At 36.0% G+C, this 17,619-nt stretch overlaps 2 protein-coding genes across 3 annotated transcripts; both read right to left on the bottom strand.

Annotated features, from left to right (window-relative positions):
* Positions 1-191: 191 nt before the first annotated feature.
* On the bottom strand, positions 192-5,814 carry LOC102583708 (protein OBERON 4). Its single transcript, XM_006345366.2, has 3 exons — positions 5,562-5,814; positions 2,151-5,105; positions 192-1,022 (listed from the first exon to the last, which is right to left on the bottom strand). The coding sequence occupies exons 2-3, from the start codon at positions 5,080-5,082 to the stop codon at positions 451-453; spliced, it is 3,504 nt and encodes a 1,167-aa protein (XP_006345428.1). The 5' UTR covers positions 5,083-5,105; positions 5,562-5,814; the 3' UTR covers positions 192-450.
* A 4,025-nt stretch (positions 5,815-9,839) lies between these two features.
* LOC102584054 (peptidyl-prolyl cis-trans isomerase FKBP42) lies at positions 9,840-16,906 on the bottom strand. Of its 2 annotated transcripts, none has more exons than XM_006345368.2 (8): positions 16,742-16,906; positions 16,447-16,551; positions 15,139-15,321; positions 14,273-14,362; positions 11,303-11,487; positions 11,096-11,218; positions 10,845-10,997; positions 9,840-10,411 (listed from the first exon to the last, which is right to left on the bottom strand). In XM_006345368.2, the coding sequence occupies exons 2-8, from the start codon at positions 16,490-16,492 to the stop codon at positions 10,085-10,087; spliced, it is 1,107 nt and encodes a 368-aa protein (XP_006345430.1). In that variant the 5' UTR covers positions 16,493-16,551; positions 16,742-16,906; the 3' UTR covers positions 9,840-10,084. The 2 variants fall into 2 exon arrangements, with proteins under 2 accessions (XP_006345430.1, XP_006345429.1); XM_006345367.2 differs by having other exon boundaries at positions 16,447-16,556.
* Between the last annotated feature and the right edge of the window lie 713 nt (positions 16,907-17,619).

Raw genomic sequence — 17,619 nt, forward strand, 5'->3', positions numbered from 1 at the left:
TGGCCAACGAAGGGAGATTAAGAATGCAGTTTTTGATAATCCAATCATTTTGTAATTCTAGGAACTCGTTATGCTAGGATACCAACAATTATGTAAATATTTCCCAGGGCCAGGATGTGGCCCAAACAATTATCAACATGCATCCCACCACAATGGATGACACAGCACTACCAAAAAAAAAGGCACATTGCTGAAGTTGGAAAATAACTCATCTGGATGATCAAGTACTGAATCTCTATTTTCTTGGTTTTCACATCTTGTGCATAACTGGAGTTCATCTGTAACATAAAGACATAAGGTGGTCTCTGTACAGAATCTGGTTAGCAGGATACAAGGAATACTAGACTAAAGAACACCTACAAGTTAATATACTTGAGGTGTTTCAAACCTTGCAAATGCTGCTTAAGAAAAAAAAAACAAGGTTGTCCTAAACAAGGTGCTACTAATTAATCACAAACTGAGATTCCTTCTAGTAGCTTCCATTTTCAACAAGAGATCTTTGATCTTATTTTCCATTCTCATCTTCATATTGAAGTAGTCCTGATAAGCTCTTTCTAAAGACTGCAGCTCTTGCAACTTTTGTTTCCGCATATCCTCAGCTTCAGCCAATCGCAACTTTGTGATTCTAGTTACATATTCTTCTTCAATTCTCTCACTCTTAGTTACACCAATGCGTTTCAGAGCATCAGCCTCTCTCCTAGCTTCATCCGCTCGCGCTTGGAACATTTTAGCTTCTGCCTGTTTGATCCTAACAATGCTCTCTAGTTCATCAAATACTGGTCCCTTTTCCATACTTGGCTGAAAACTCAAGCTCATTGCCTGCTTTTCATTCCGGAGGCTATCAAAACTTGAAGGCAAACCTGTAGGCTTTTCCACTTGAGGAGCCTTCTCAGAACTAACTGATTTTAGCCACATCGCTCCCTGGCTGGGCCGAGCAATACCATTGTTTCCTTCATGGTTCTTTGTTGACAACTCCTTTCCTTGAATAATTGGAGCATTGTCAGATTTGACTGAATCAGGCTCTGCATTCACAAGTTAAAATGAAGTGAACATCCATGTCGAATTGAGCATTAACATTAGGACTTGGGACTGACAGAACTCAACAGACCCAAGGGTGTCCATGGTTAAGAGAGGAAACAAGTGAAACAAGCCATACCAGTAATTTCAGCATTTTTCATCAAGAAATGAGACTATCGCAATTTCTATTCCTTAGTAAGTAAAGACATGGGTACATTTCCGGACATGGTATTCCATTTAATCAGATTCTATAAAATTAGGATTAAAGTTCCACATAAACCAGAAGTTTCAACTTACATCGAACAAGTTTGTAAGTTGTAACTGACAAGTTCCACGGCATAACATATAACCTCACTTGAATTTTGCAATCTCCAACTTATGACCTCAACTCAACTACAAAGGTGTACATTATAATCCTTATTTTCCAATTAGCAACGAGGAATGCGTAAACGGAGCTCATTACAAGGGTTTGGTTCAATCGTGTGAGGCCAAGAGAGATGGTAAAGTAGGATAAGACAGAAGATGATTAAGGGAGGAAGGAGGTGGGTGGGTTAAAGATAGGAAAGAAAAAGAGGGGGATTAGAGGGCTTAGAAGGCATCTGACACAATCATATTCTTCTTTCAATACATTTTATCCATTTCTTTTGTTTTTTTTGAGAATGTTATCCATTTCTTTTGTTTTGACCCACTGATTGTTCAGAAAATTATGGAAATCCTTTCTGCCTCTAATGAATGTACAAAAATAGCATCTCACAACTCCAGACCAATTGCCACTTCGACACTAAAGTTCATTATGCCCGCCAGGCATCAATACCAATAGGGCATGTCGGATTTCAGACAAATAGGACAGTAAATAAGCCACCATGTACTGGTCACAACTCACAAGTATGTGGTTCCCATGCATATCAATATCAAGGGCTCCAAACAAAAACTTGCAAGTTTACCAATTTATATCCTATCATGGGAAGATATGTAGTACTTGAAACATAATATAAGCTTTAAGACTTCAACAACAAAGTTACCAGCTGAGAATTCATCATCAACTCAATATCAACAATACAACATAAGAAAAAGATCATTTGTTAAGTAAAGAAGGAATATCAACAAAACCTGATAGACTGTCAAGAGCTCACCTGTCAGGAAGAAATGCATCATTTGACTTTGAACTTCTTGAAGGTCAGCCTTAATTGCCAGTTTTGACAGCATATAATTAGCAATGTCATGCAAGCGTTTCCCTCTGATGTCCTCGCTGGCACAAAAAATTCTTTTCACATATTCAAGCTCCTTGGAAAATGCTTCTGCCGTCCATTCCTTTGCAAAGTTTTGGAAAACCTCTTTTACAAAGCCGAACATTTCAGATGGATGGTTACAGGCAACGCAATGAAATTGCATCTCTACACAACCCTTTGCACCAGAAGCACTACGTCCATTCCTGATGTAAGATTCACGTAGCCCACAATCAGCGTGACACCAATGCAGACATACATCACATCCAACCCAGCTACACGTATTAGATGCCATGTCAAACTTGGAACACACAAGACACATGCAAGCACTGCAGAAACCATTCTTCTGTGAGCATACTTTGCACTCACATTCATCCACAGGCAACGGAGATCGACAAGTGAGATTTCTACATCTTAAATTCAGAAATATGTCCGCCAAGTCAGATGTAGAAACATCATAACTTGGCCGAAGAAATTCTTGGAGACCAGTTTTCAGAGCCACCAACAACTCTAGTTGACTCCTGTGGGATTTCAGTAGTGTATCCAAAGTGATGTCAGACCTCTTCTGCAGTGCCTTTTGCAGAGTACTAAGTTGCCAATGATTGCCAGGATTTGTGATGATGTCGCAGAGTGCCTCTTTCACACAAAGCAACTGTTGCCCAGAGATCTCATTAAACCTCCTGGCAGTCACATGTATTGGTTCAGAAACCATGATTGTGATTACTGATTCGATGAAGTCAGGCCCAACAGGCAGTTGGAGCTCTTTGCCATCAGAACCACCGAACCTATAAAAGCTACTATCTTTTGCTTTAGTTAATTGTTTCTTATCTTTATTGTATTCTGACCCAGTTTCATGAGACCCAACACTCTGTGTAGGAGATCTAGCTCCATTTGGATGACGAGATGCTTTACCAGTACTTAGTTGCCTGTCCAGCCCAGCAGGTAATCTAGAGCTTTCCTCTGCAGCTCTGAGATGTTTTGCTACAGCTTGACCACTAGAATTTCCTTGAGATGCTTGAGACTGCTGATACAGACCAGTTCCATTTGATAACATGCCTTGACAATTTGGGATGTCATTATTCTTCTGCTCATTTGAAGCGAGAGCTTGCCAATCGACACCTTGAAAGAGGGGGCGACTTTTAACAGATTGCTCATAATCAACTGAATTATGTGTCATTGAGCAGCTAGGATTATGAGTGAAGTGTTGTGACCCTGAAAAGGACATAGACATGGTAAAGCCATCAGAATTTGTGTGAAATGAGCTGGCAAAGGATTGGAAACTCCTTCCTTGACTAGGAGAACCAGGAGGTTGGACTTCATTCTGTGCACCAATAGGCAACAGGACATTTGGCAAGCTAAGAGAAAGCTCAAGTGGTTCCAGACCAAACTTTTCATCTTTGGTCATGCAATTACTAAATTTGTCTGCTTTCTCAGGTTTTTTGACAGGACCAGACAAGAACAAGTCAAGGCCCCTCGTACTTGGTCCTTCCATATCAGAGTTTCCACAAGGAACAATGCCTCTTGGCTCGTTATCCATCATCAAACCATCTGCAGGAGGGGTAGTGATATTATCAGGCGAAACAGCAAGACATTTTCCCTTGTCCTTGACACTTAGTGATACATCTTCATGTGCAACAGAAGAAACAGAGTCTGGTGGTCCACCTTCCCCAACAAGCTCCCTATTTAATTCATGGATCTCAATACAATTTATCTTAGATTTAGCATCTCTGTTTTTCTCCTCCCCTTGTTCCCTCTTTTTAGGTGGTAACTTCTCAGCATCTACATTCTTTTCTTCTTCCCTAGAACCATTGCTTTTCCTAGTGGACCCATTCTTTTCACCAACATGATCTATCAGAGTCTCAGTTCCATTTCCCATTCCACTGTGCCCCATTGAAGTGCCGTGATCAGACAAACCATCACCGTCCTTGAAAATGTCTTGGACATTATCTGACTGTGTTTCTTCCGACTGCTCAGCAGTAATACTTACTTTACTGAGCTCAACCTTCTGGTCGTACAAAGAATTAACCCCATCATCTTGTCTCTTACTATCAACTTGACGCTCACTCTCATGCTCCATCTGTGAGCGGTTCACCTCACCAGAAGCTTCATCTTCAGCAGCAGGCTCAGTGGCAGAAGATGGATGATCAGGCTCCAGTTCCCCCTCTTCCATTTCACTGCTATGTCCACCATTCTCCATTGGCAAGCCTTCACTTTTCTTAACTTCAACACTCCTTGATTGCTCACTACCAGAGTCCTTTGACCAAGCAGGTGATTTTGCATCTCGCCATCCTGGGGGTGACTTTGCCTTGTCAATATCTTCTGATTCTACTCTACTTCCTCTTGCTGAATCCCCACCACTCCTCGCACCTTCATCACTATCTTTCACGCCACCAAACCTGCGCCATGATGACACACTCCCCTCTCGCCTGGACCTATCCCTCTCTGATCTGAACCCCTTTGGGACTTCCCTCCTTGGTCCAGAAAAACTCTCTGACCTATGAATCCTTTCAGCACCATATCCACCCCTTGGAGAAGAGCTTAGAACCCCTTTATCATTACTATGACTGTATCGATTGTAACTCTTCCGCCTATCATAGTTGTCCAAATCATAATCTGATCTCTTCTTTATCGGTCTCAGACTCTCACGGTCATCCTCAAACCTATCATATCTAGACGACGAAGAAGATAATCCCTTTCTCCCACTCTCAGACTTGTAATAAAAGCTCCTGTTGGAAGATGAACGATGCAAACTCGGATCTTCCTCCCTTCTAGCCCAATCTTTCAACACACCTTTCTCCCCGCATGATTCAAGATCATCACTAGACCTCAATCTCTTCATTGTCAGCTCACAAAGCCAATTTCCTACAAGTCAAAAAGGTTTCATTCAACTTTAATCAAAACCAGAATTCATTCATCTCTTCTAAATGCATCAAACCAAACATACAAAAACCCATCAAAACCTGATTTTACCAAGGGTACAAAAGCAACAGCAAACAAAAGGAACAAATCTTCAGTAAAAAATTTTAAAAAAAACTCAAGCTTAAACAACCCAACCAAAAAACTTTCATCTTCAGGAAAAAAAAAACTCTTTATCACCATCCTCAAGCACAGATCTCCAACAGAACTATACTAATTCCACAAACAAAAAAAATATCACAAAGCAAAAACACCAAAATCACAACAAACCCACAAACTATATAAAAACCCAATCTTTTTCAATTCACACCAAGAACCCAAATTGGGGTTTTTCAAGATTACAACTTTATACATCAACACAGCTCAGATTCAAAACCCCATTTGAGAAGATGTTCATATTACCACAATAGTCCACCGGAACAGCTCCAAAATGTCAGCCGGCGAAGATTTTCCGATGAGAAAAATGAACCCTTTTCTTCAAAGATTTAAACCATTTTGGGATTTTTCTCTTCCACACCTAGAAAGAGAGAGAAATTTGCTATTAGTCAACGGAGTTTTAACTGCTAGCTTACTTGGGTAGGTCTATGTATGCTTTCTTTTATGGTGGGGTGTGAATTGTGTTAAAGGAAAGAGAAGGAGACTTGAATACGCAAAGTGCGTAGAACGCATCGGTCAAGGGGATATATTAAAAAGGTACAAAGTTTGTACAATCCATCCTTGTATTTTGAGGTAATTGTCACATTAATACCCTATACAATGTTGTTTGTCTAAAATTTACCTTCTTTCTTTTTTATGTTGTTTTTAACGACTAACGGAGTTAGAGATAGTTAATATTTCCGAGTTTGTTAGGTTAACATTTCTGAGTTCATTAGATTTTTCTTTTATGGTTATGACTTGCACGTGGAAGAGCGAGAAGTGACACGACACAAAAAAAAATTATGAGTCACTAAAGAATGTTGTTTTAACGTTTACTGAAACTCAGTTGAAACTTGAGATGATTAATATTTTTTATGTGAAAGTAATTTAATAGGAGTAGTTTTTATGCACACGTGTGTTTTCTTCTAAGGGAACAACGTAAATGTAGCATATAGTACTAATATATATATAATCTCATTTAAGCAATATACTTGTACTATTTTGCTTGTCTAAAATTATCTCTTTTTTTGTTGGTTTAGTAACGACTAACGAAGTTAGGGACAACTAAAAAAATTCGAGTTCGTTTGGTTTTTGGTTGTGGTTGTGCATTTAATTGGAACAGAGATTCCTTTTGATTCATTAAAGGATGACATTTTTGTTGTTAATCTGTATTAAAAAAATATTTAGAATAATAACTTTGAAGAACTTTGTAAAAAACAACGAAGTTTAAAGAATATTTTTCAAAATCAGAAACTTAAAATTAGTAATCAGAAAGACCATGAAAAGAAAATCGAGCTTATTGAATTCATAGTGTTTCCTTAAGAAAATTATTTCCCTCAAGTACCCGAAGCTAATGGAATATATCCTCCCAAGATATAATGATCTTACTCACCGGTGTATCTGGTACCTAAAATCACGGTGTCAGCGAACCACTCAATGACAGTAAAGTACACTAGAATTTGTTTGTGGAAAAGAAGAAGTTTTGAAGTTCAGAAAATTCGTTGTTGAAAAATAAGAGGAAACCCTTTATTTATAGACAACAAAGGGTAGTCTGAACAAGTATTTATCGTGCCTTATCAGAAATGTCACAATCCTTTGGAAAAGTCAAAACTCGTAACCTTTCGTAAAAGTCGCAACCTTACAGAAAAGTTGCAACTTTTCAACAATGTCATAACTCTTGAGAAAAGTCACAACTCTTCATAAAAGTCGTAAGTTTTCATAAAAGTCACAACTCTTTATAAAAGACATAACTCTTCATTCTACATTCATACCTTTTAAAACTAACAATTTTAACATTTACGGAAGCTTAGTTGAAATTACTAATAATTTATCCTTTAAAACAATATAATAATTCTTATGAACCAAGGAGGTTGTCCCACAAATTTTCCCGTATGACTACATTGTGAATGTTGGACATCGTCATGTGGTAGTTGAATACTTTTTAACGACATGTGAAATCTTATGACCAATTCCCTATTGATTTGGTTCACTCTCATCATGTCACTTCCTTAGAATTTGCGTAATAAATATCATAATACACTGAATGCCAGGTCATCGAAACAGGTGTACGAAGGGCTGAAAATTGATTACAGGTCTCGAAAAGTTCAAAAATGAGTTGTATACATGTGGTATACATCGGAATACATGAAAACAGATCAATAACTTTATTTTCGCCTTGATTATATTTATTGCGAAAATAAATAAAATTGATCATTTTAATTTCATTAATAATGAGGATTCGAAGTATCACAATGAAAATCGATTTATTAAAATAAAGAGATTTTAGAACACTTCAATATTATAGTCCATAACGTAGAGGTGTATTCAAGTTTATCAAATCACTAATAAAAATATTACAATGGTACTTTTTAAATAAACTAAATGTATATGGTTGTAAATGTAATAACATGAGGGACTAAAAGTGTAAAATATATAAGTTGAGTGCTATAAATAAAATATTGGACGAATTGAAACAAGAGTGGTGCATTGCGCGTACGGCGCATGTTAAAATAATGAAGCATAGTCAACTATGTTTGAAAGTTAAAGTGCACCACTCTTAACTTTCCACCTCACCCTCTAAACCTACACTTTGAATTAAACCTGTCTTTATTTTAAAATTAATAAAATTATTCAATATTCAGTATTCATATTGGAGCTCGACTATTTTAAATTTGTGCTACGTAGAGTCTATTTGGGGGGAAACGCTCCATATCAAAGATTTTTCTATGCCCAAAACTCAAATCTGAAACATTTGATTAAGAAAGAAGTAGTTTTATCACTACACCATATCATTTGGTGATTTACATTTTCTATTTTATTTCATTTTATTTATCTTTTTGTTTATCTTACTTTCTCAATTCGTTGTTGGTTGGCTTATCAATGATTTTTTTAAAAAATCGGTTAAATTAATTGAAACAAATTATTAAGTTCTTTTTACTAGAATTTAAGATTAATTGAAAATAGCCGGAAGCTAACAAATAATTAAAACCCAATGTTTTGATACCGAAATTAATTATGTTTAATATTTCTCTTTTTTTTAAAAAAAAAAAAGCTTGTTGATTTTATGTACACATTTAACCATTTCAGACTTGTCAGCAATTTAACGGGATAAATAAAGTAAAAATTATGCCCAATTGACAAAATTGGTGAAACATATTTTCTCATTTTTTTCAAGTGTGTTTCCTATTGTACAAATCACCCATGTGGTCTTAATTTTTTTTACAGGGTATAGTATATATTTAAAAGTAAGCTATAGTTTTTTAAAAAATAATTATATAGTACCAATTTTTGTTTTACTTTGTCAATACTCAAATACCTCATTTATTTCCACAGAAACTAAAATGTTTCAGTGAGAATAAACGGCTAAAGACGATTGGAGATATCTTTTTGACACATACTGAAAAAAGAGACTTTAATAAGTTTAAGGATTAATAGTGTGAAAATATTATAAACAATTAAACATGTAGGTTCCACTTGTTTAAAATTTAAAAAATTGGTCCAACTTGGTGAATTTGGCAGGCAGATGTAGGGCTTCGTGGGTTCGGACGAACTTACTAATTTTTTAATAGATTTTATATTTGTATTAGAAAATTAAATAAATATTTTTTTTGAACAATAAATATTTATTTAATTTTCTGATACAAATACAAGGTCTACGAAAAATTAGTGACTTGTAAACCCTCTAACAAAATTGATTGACAGCTCAATGATAAAAAAAGGAGGTGAAAATGTCTTTCATACTAGTGTTGTAAGTTCAAACCTTTCTCTCTTTTTTTTTTCCTTTAAAGGACGCATGTTTTGTAATATTTTTCTCTTTTATTCTAAAATTTAGCACTCCAAACTCCTATTTCCAGCTCCGCTTCAGTTGGTAGGTGGTCCAATCAGATGAATCAGAGCTCATGACTTTTTGACTTTTAATTTTCTTTTTTAAAATTTTATTTTTTATTCTTGCATTTTCTTATTTTAATAAACCATTCGACCCCAGATTTCCAGCACAGCGTTCAAGGTAGACTTTGAATAAAATTGATTTCTTTCTGTTCAATGGCAATAAACAAACTAATTTTGTTTATTTACGATTTTCGATAAATAGTCGACTCAAGAATAATTATTTTTCAAAACAAGTTGGAGAAACTTAAAATTATTTTTCAAAATAAGTTTGAGAGACTTAGAATTATTTTTCAAAACAAGTTTGAGAAACTTCAATATATTTGAACGTCATGTGAAATATTCGTCTTCATTTGGGTTTCAAGTGAAATATTAATTTCACTCAATAAATCTTGACTTTTAATTTTATCAATCACTCTTGTAACAACCTTTCAAATCCAGGGAGGGACCACATCCAAGAGGTGTGGTGTACATAGCTTACTAGTAATGCGTCTACATCTCGAACCCTAACCTATAGCTCAGAGGGAGACAATTTTATCATTGCTCTGAGGCTCCCTTTCAAACTTTACTATGCATACACTCTTTGCCCTCATTGTGTCAGCTGTAGCTAGTAGGGGAAAACTTTAACTTCTAAACCAAGAGAAATTGCAATATCCAGAATACATGTATCATGAGCAAACATTTGAAATCAGAATGAGGAAATAATTAGCAAGGTGTTGACTTACTAATAAAATTACATAATCAAAACATTAAATTTCTTCCCTATTTCTTTGGTCAGTTTTTTTTTTTTCTAACACAAAGGTCAATGAAAAAGCTTCTAGAGCACCAGAGTTCTGTTGCTAGAGTAAAATGGTGGGAAGTAGTTTCTCAGATTGGGATCAACAATAACATCTCTCCATATTCAGTTAGTCATCCTTGCGCGTCTTACGCCTGAAAAGCATATGAAAGAGTGACAATAACCATTGCCAAATGACAATCAGCCAGTTTCTTGACTTTGGTTTAGGCTCTGGTCTTGGTCCAAATAGTCCCTTGTAAAGTTCCTTTTGTTTTTTATAGACAGCCTTCTCGTGTTCTGCAATCAAATTCAATTCCCTTGTAATGGCTTTATCTTGTGGGGCAAGCTTACGTGCTTTAAGGAAGTCCTCGCGAGCTGCATCAGTCTGACCAAGTATAGACCTAGCCTTTCCACGCCTAAACAACGCTTTTACATTGTTTTCTTCTTCTGCTAGGACCTAATGATCATCAGCGAATCAAGCTCAACATTACTAACTTGAACGCTAGTAATTTTTTTCTCCGAACAATGAGTTTAAAAGCACTGAAAGAAGATAAAGCAAATAAATTTCATAATTCAGTCACCCAACAACTGGCATGGATGCACTTAGTCCTGAAAAAAATTGGACAACTGTATCCTCAACATTAAAAATAATGCCAGAACAAATAATTAGGTCATAGCAAACTAACGGGGTAAGGTCTTTAGCAAGAATTATAAACTTATAGACCTCTCTTCTACTAGGGAAAGTAAGGCCATGCAGATTACTTTTTCCCGAGAATCCATGAGGTAACAAAAAGATAGTAAGTTTATCAAAATGAAAAAAATGACAAAAATTATCTACAAAAATGGGAGGCAGCAATAGGTATCTAAACTTTGAAGAAGTGTATGCTTACAATGCTACATTGTGCAATGGCTTCATCATATCGCTGGAGCTTCAGCAGGCAGGCTGCCATGTTCAGATGGCAGGGATTCTTTACAGCTAAAGCCATGTCCCGGAACTTACCAAACAGCTGAAACATGAAGTCATCTCCCATATATGCAATGGCCTAAGGAACACAAATAGAATACATATACTATGAGGATACATGAAACTTATATGGGTAGTAGAAAATATGACCTAATCAACTATAAGCAGTGGTGAGACCATTTCATACTGTTGCATAGCCTCCTCCAGTTTCTCTTCCTTAAATAAAGCATTTCCATCCATCTTTCTTCTATCTGCTGTCCCAATTCTCTCCTCTACTGTCATGTCTCCTCGTGTTTTTCCCTAAATATATTGCTTAGAAAATTATGAGTACCAGCACCTTTAGTAAGTCCAAACCAGAAATTAGTTAAGAAACAAATAACTCACTTCTCCTGTCTCATCGAAGCCAATCAACTCAACCTCATACAATACATCAGCTGTAGGTGGGACATTAGGGAAAGAGAAGCTTCCTTCTTTTCCATAGGCTAGTTCCCAGCCAACATGAAATAAAGCACGCTCACCAGATTTCATGCTGTTAACGCCAATAGCTAGGCCAGTCATTTCTTTTTTCTCTGCAAGAATACAACAAAACAATACATCTTATTTTGTATTACCTAATTTAAATAGCTAATAAATATGAAGCGCTAAAACTGATTTTATAAATTAGCAGTTATGTGTTTGGATAGAAATGTTGAAACTAATCATAAAAAGTTGATGTGTATGACAAAAAGATGCTGAAAATCGAATTGCAACTAATGGTATGCCCTTATCTTTTTTCCTTCCGGTGATTGTAAATGGTAAGTTAGCAGTTCATTGGAGAAAGATGAGATTTAGGAACAGACAAATAGAGGAATGCACTTATTCACTATACTATGGGGAATACTCCAAATTACAATTATATGAGAAACTATATAACTAGAATTTGGAATTATGTGGCCTGCCCTGACTTATATTTTCATGATGAGGGGCTTTCTTGTAGTGAAATTCAATTCTAGTCAGGTTAGAGATGAAGTTCTATACTCAGGCCCATACACAATGAATAGTGTGCCTCTGATTCTGAAGATGTGGACTCCTCATTTTGATTTTTAGCAGGAATTTCCCAGAACAATTCCTCTATGGGTTAGATTTCCTAACCTACTTCTGAATAGTTGGGGACCAATTACTTTGAGCAGAATTGCTAGTTGTTTGGTGGAGCCTATGTTTGCTGATGAATGCACACTATTCTCCCAGAAGGCAGAATATGATTGGAAACCTTTGTTTTGTAGGAAATGTATTTTGGACATGTTTGTAGAGGAGACACTGGGAGGGACAGTGCTCACCCTCCTAAAACTGATCAGGTCACTCAGAAGTAAGCAGTGCGTGATAAAGGTGCTCAGAGAGGTAAGAAACTGATACAGCATTGGCAAAGCAAGTACCCTGCTCCAGCTGGTCAAGCAGAAACAATAAAGCTACCTCCACCTATGATGGACACAACTAGTGACACACTATGATATCTACACAGACGGCTAAAGCACCTATGAGCAGTAGCTCATTTGATCTTCTCTTAAGCTTTCTGAAGTGTATGGCACAACACCTAAACAGGCACAGGCTAGCAGTTCATCACCATCAAGTGGAAGAATGGGCAGTATGTCTTACTCAGAGTTGATCTGGCAAAGCCCTGTATAAGCCCAGAATACTAGTGTGATGCAAGCTTTGTACAGGTTTAAACCACTGACTAGGGAGAAGGGAGGCACACTTTCGATTGGAAGCCTCCTAAGGGAGGAAGTCCAATTGTTGATTCATGAATTGACTTATCTGGAATGTGAGGGGGCTGAGTAGGCCCTTTAAACAAGGGGAAATGGGGAATTATCTAAGGAGACACAAAATTTGTTTAGCTGGCTTGTTGGAGACAAAAGTCACAGAGAATAAATTTATTTCTAGCTTGAATAAAGTTGCTAAGGGATGGAACTATGCTAACAACTATTCATATGCAGCAAATGGTAGAATTTGGGTATTGTGGAAACCAACTGATGTCTTTTTTTTTTCTTTTTTTTGGTTTAAACTGATGTCTTTGTCATATCCTGGAGACCCGCAGTCAGTATATTCATCGCTATGTTACTGACACACACACAAACTTTCAAAGTGCAATAACAGTGGTTTATGGAAGTACATGTAGTGTGGAGAGGCAAACACCATGGACAGGTTTGTCCAAGAACCATGAGTGATTTCAAGACTTCCTACTGCCTGAGGATAGAATTGGAGGGCAACCTGTTGCAGATATTGAGACCAGAGATTTTCAGCAGCTTATAGACTCTTGCTGTAGCTGACATAAAATCACCTGGAAGAATTTTTATATGGACAAACAGATTCTTGAATGTACTTGCTAATGATGTCCATTTTATGCATATTGTAACTCACTGTTGGATCCAGAACACGCAGGGTAGTTCCAAGTTTGGAACGAATTGAAACTATGTAAGGAAATCCTAAAGCAACTGAAACATGATGGTTTGGGAAGTGTGGACAGAAGAGTGGAGGAATCTAGAAGGAAACTTAAAGGATATTCAAACTCTATTTACTATGAATGCTACCACTAAATTACTAGAAAGGGAAAGAGAAGCTCAAATAGAAATGACTAAATGGCTGACTATTCAGGAAAGAATTTTGAGACAGAAGCCCAAAGAACATGGGAAATTAACTGGAGATGGCAACTATAAATATGTTTTCAACTGTATGAAGGCAAGGGCTAGCTCCAATACTATAGTTATGCTTAAGGATGACAATGGTAATATCTTGCAGAAGTAGACTGACATAGAGGAGGAGATGCTAAAATTTTCAGTTGCTGACAGACTTCCTAGTATTGATATGACTATCATGAGACAAGGGGCAAGGATCACTCAGCAACAACAAAGGGAAATGTGTCTGCAGTCACCAAGGATGAAGTGAAAATGCCCTATTTGCAATTGATGACAATAAAGCACCAGGTATAAAAAAAATTGGGTCAAACTAGAAGAACTAATAAGCTGAAAGTACTTTGGGTGTTTATCAAATGCATAGAGAAGGCAAAAGGTGCTTATAAGCCAGAAGCCAGTTTGACCAGCTTATAAGCTTTACCCAAACACCCTCTAATTAAATTCAGAAATCCAATGGAACTTAAAAAAAACTTCCTCAAAACTCTATTGTAATTTCTTTAAAGTTAAAAGCATTTAACGACACTTGATTTGTTTCCACTAATGGAAAAACACACATACAGAAGCAAGCTATCACAAAATTTAATACCCTATAAGCATCAAGTGCTAATTTACTATCACAAAAACTGAGGATAAAATGATCAAAAGTGATATGCTGAATGTCCTGCAAAATGGTAAATTGGTTATATACCTTTTCCTATAACCAGCTCAAGAGGTTGTTGTTCACGCCATGTATCTTCAAACTTGTGCTGGGTGCTTTCAGCCCATGCCCTGTAATGCACTATAAAGATAATTCTAGTCATTTAGTGCACTTGAAAGGGAAGAAAGACAGACTCTACCTCACCGAAATTTGAATGATTATACAAGAAATACAACAAATAAACTGCAAATTTAACTAGTGATTGCAGTGATAGACTGCACTGTATCTGTGTGGCATATAATGGATAATGTAGGTAATAGTTTCTTTTGGTCATTATTCTTTACTCTTGATGTAATTACTACTGAAATACGCTATTGGTGTATCTCTTTGTTTATAAAATGTCGCCTGTATCAAAAAAATAATGGTTAATGTTGGTCACCATTAAAAGTATAATGTTTAGCTGGGCCAAAGAAGCACTAACCCAAAGAAGAAAAAGATATGCATGAGCTAATCGATTCAAAGAACCCACAAAGATTTATTTTTAAAAAGAAGAAGAAGAAGAAGCAGGTATTATATTTCCTAAACATGTATAAAAGATGAATGCAACAACTGACATTTGAAGAGCACTATTTAGGAAAACAAGATACATGTACTTTAACAGAGAAGATGTTCTCCAAACAATTAAATCAAATAGATATATCTGAACCAAGGTGACAAATAGAATCCTTCTCGATATAATAAGTGAGATTGTTAAAATTACAAAAACAATAACAATTTATCGAAACAGGGGCAGCTTAAAATAGATACTCCAACCAATCAAATATAGTACGAATTCAGTTTTTTCTGAAACCAGAAGATGGTATAGGGCAGGAAGGGGAAAAAACAACCAAACAACAACAATCTTAGCTTTGACTTACCGAAGCATGTTGCGTATTTTGATGGCTTCTGACCATGACCTTCTTTAATAATTTGCTTGGTTACTTTTTCATGGAGGACTTCCACTTCTGAATCAACTTTTGGCGGCCCAGCATCATCCTGTGGAAGTTCTCCATGAACAACTGAAGCGCCTTCAGTGATGATTTCATCAGTACCACCCTGGTCTGCATATAATTTAATTTCAGTAAACAAACCTTCTTCAGAAACAAGTATGAAGAAGTAGTTTAAGACTTTAGGTCTAATTTCACCCGAAAGAATAGCCTTCACATAGAATTGGTCAAAATATGCGGAATTTCTTACTTTTCGTGGAGGATTAGATCCTGTAACTGGGGTCTGTCGCTGACTGATATTGCCCAACAGCCAACAAAGACCGTAATTACATAGATACGAATCTAGAACCTCAATTAGCAGATACATTAGAAACCTTTCTTGGAAGACTCAATTCATTAGATAAGCCTAGTACATAATCACTGATAGGATCATTCCTGAAATTATAAATAATTAATGGTCACTTTGAAGGAAGTTGATCCTAGAAGACTAACCTCATACTGAGACTGTCCCTACAACTACTCTTTACAGTTAAACATTAATACAAAATAACAAAAAAAAAAAATTCTGCTGATAAGCAACCATCACTTTCAACCCTAAAATTAAATTCCTCCATAATCCATGATCCCAATCCTTAACTGCATGACATAGGGCTAGTCACTAGTTAAGTGCACTTGCAAAATAACAAAAAAAAAGGGCAGGAGGAACTAATGGTGACAACATAAATTACAATACTGATGGTGAAATCAGTTGATCTTCATAGAAAATTGCTTCCGTTTGCATTGAAACATTCAAAAGGAAAAAAAAGTTCTCAATTATGGCAAAGTACTAGTAACTTCATCACTAACCAAATTTCCTCCAAGTTTTAAGAGATTTAAGATCATAGTCTAAGAAGTAGCTGGAAATTGCTCTCTCAAGAACAACATGAATGTCTCTAAAATACTAGAAAATTCTAGAACACGTAACTCTACAACTGAAGTCAACCCAGCATTACCATTTCAGTGAATCAAACTTTGAAATTTACTTCATATTCCAAAATCATATTAAACAACCATCATCCAATTAAAGGGGCAAAGGTGAATAATAACCAGGGGAAATTTTCAAAGACCAACCATACCATAAGATTAGCTATTCAAGGAATCAGAATTAGATCACAATCATCTGAATTAAGAGCTAATAATCCATAAATGATAGTATTATTTAGCTGAGTAGCAAAAGAAAGCCATAGGTTGACGCATTACCAACTGATGAATTCTGCAGCTGCTGCTCCTCTTCTACACCAGCCATTATTCGAAATCTTGCTCAATTTTCTAAAACCCCAGAATAGCAGCAGCAACCCAAGTTCCCTTCACTTCAAATAACGATTGTATTATGAAAACTAAACTGGGACTCGAAAGAAACAAAAAAATCAAATCTTTATCAAAACCCACTAAGAAAAAATCACAATTGAAGTAGTTTAGCTCAGAAATCCAACAATTTACAAATATTAATTAACTGGGATTTCGCAAGAAGAGCAACAATAAGTAGAAGTATTACCAAGTACTAATCTTCTTCACAATTGGGAGTATTTCTCAGCGCATGTAGTGTCAAAGTCGCAAGAAAATTTAGGTGGGTTTATGACTTTGAAATTATCGAAGAAGATTCGAGATCGATAGCGAAACGGCTTATATATGAGCACTATATGCCAGTGAAGGAGTTTGACCAAGCAAAATTAAATCTCTCTTCTTGTTTTTTAGTTCCATATTTTTATTCAATTCAGTATAGTTTATTTTTTTTCAATTTTACCTGATTTTAAAATATTTTAATCGACCTTTATTTATTTGATTTTTTAAAATTTGAAGGGATAAGACACAAGTATCTCTAGATTATGTCCGAAATTTTCGAGACACACCTTAACTAAACTAAAATCTTATTACTCTCTAACCTCATTTCTTTTGTAATTTTGTGTCCGAAATTTTCGAGACACACCTTAACTAAACTAAAATCTTATTACTCTCTAAACTCATTTCTTTTGTAATTTTGTACACCTTTTAACTTACGTGACACACTCCGTAACTCCACTTAATGAAGCACGTGGAAATGTTGGGTGGCCACGTAAGCTATAAAGGTGTAGAAAATTACAAAATAAATGAATTCAGGGATAATAGGACTTTAGTTTAGTTAAAGTGTGTCTCTCAAATTTCGATCATACTCTAAGGAGGTAGTTGTGTCTTAACCCAAATTTTAATAAACCAGCAGTTTGGCTTAATCCAGTTTAAAAAGAAGGCAAGACATATAAGTAAATACATTTATTCTTGTATTACAAAAGAGAAGGATTTCTTAAACCCTCGTGATAATACTTGCATTAGCATAGACGGTCTACATCACGACAACGACGGCTAGACATAACTTCTACAAAATGCTAATCTAGTCCT

The sequence above is a fragment of the Solanum tuberosum genome, unplaced genomic scaffold (assembly GCF_000226075.1).
Source record: "Solanum tuberosum cultivar DM 1-3 516 R44 unplaced genomic scaffold, SolTub_3.0 scf00068, whole genome shotgun sequence".
Classification (NCBI taxonomy): domain Eukaryota; kingdom Viridiplantae; phylum Streptophyta; class Magnoliopsida; order Solanales; family Solanaceae; genus Solanum; species Solanum tuberosum.

Excerpts from the sequence above, each read along its gene's own strand:
- LOC102583708 (XM_006345366.2), bottom strand. The coding sequence starts at position 5,082 with ATGAAGAGATTGAGGTCTAGTGATGATCTTGAATCATGCGGGGAGAAA. Across the intron at positions 1,023-2,150 it reads GATGCATTTCTTCCTGACAG|AGCCTGATTCAGTCAAATCT; the intron begins GTGAGCTCTTGA and ends TTGTGAATGCAG.
- LOC102584054 (XM_006345368.2), bottom strand. The coding sequence starts at position 16,492 with ATGGCTGGTGTAGAAGAGGAGCAGCAGCTGCAGAATTCATCAGTTG. Across the intron at positions 11,488-14,272 it reads TGAGCTGGTTATAGGAAAAG|AGAAAAAAGAAATGACTGGC; the intron begins GTATATAACCAA and ends GTATTCTTGCAG. Across the intron at positions 10,998-11,095 it reads CTATGCAACAGTATGAAATG|GCCATTGCATATATGGGAGA; the intron begins GTCTCACCACTG and ends TGTGTTCCTTAG.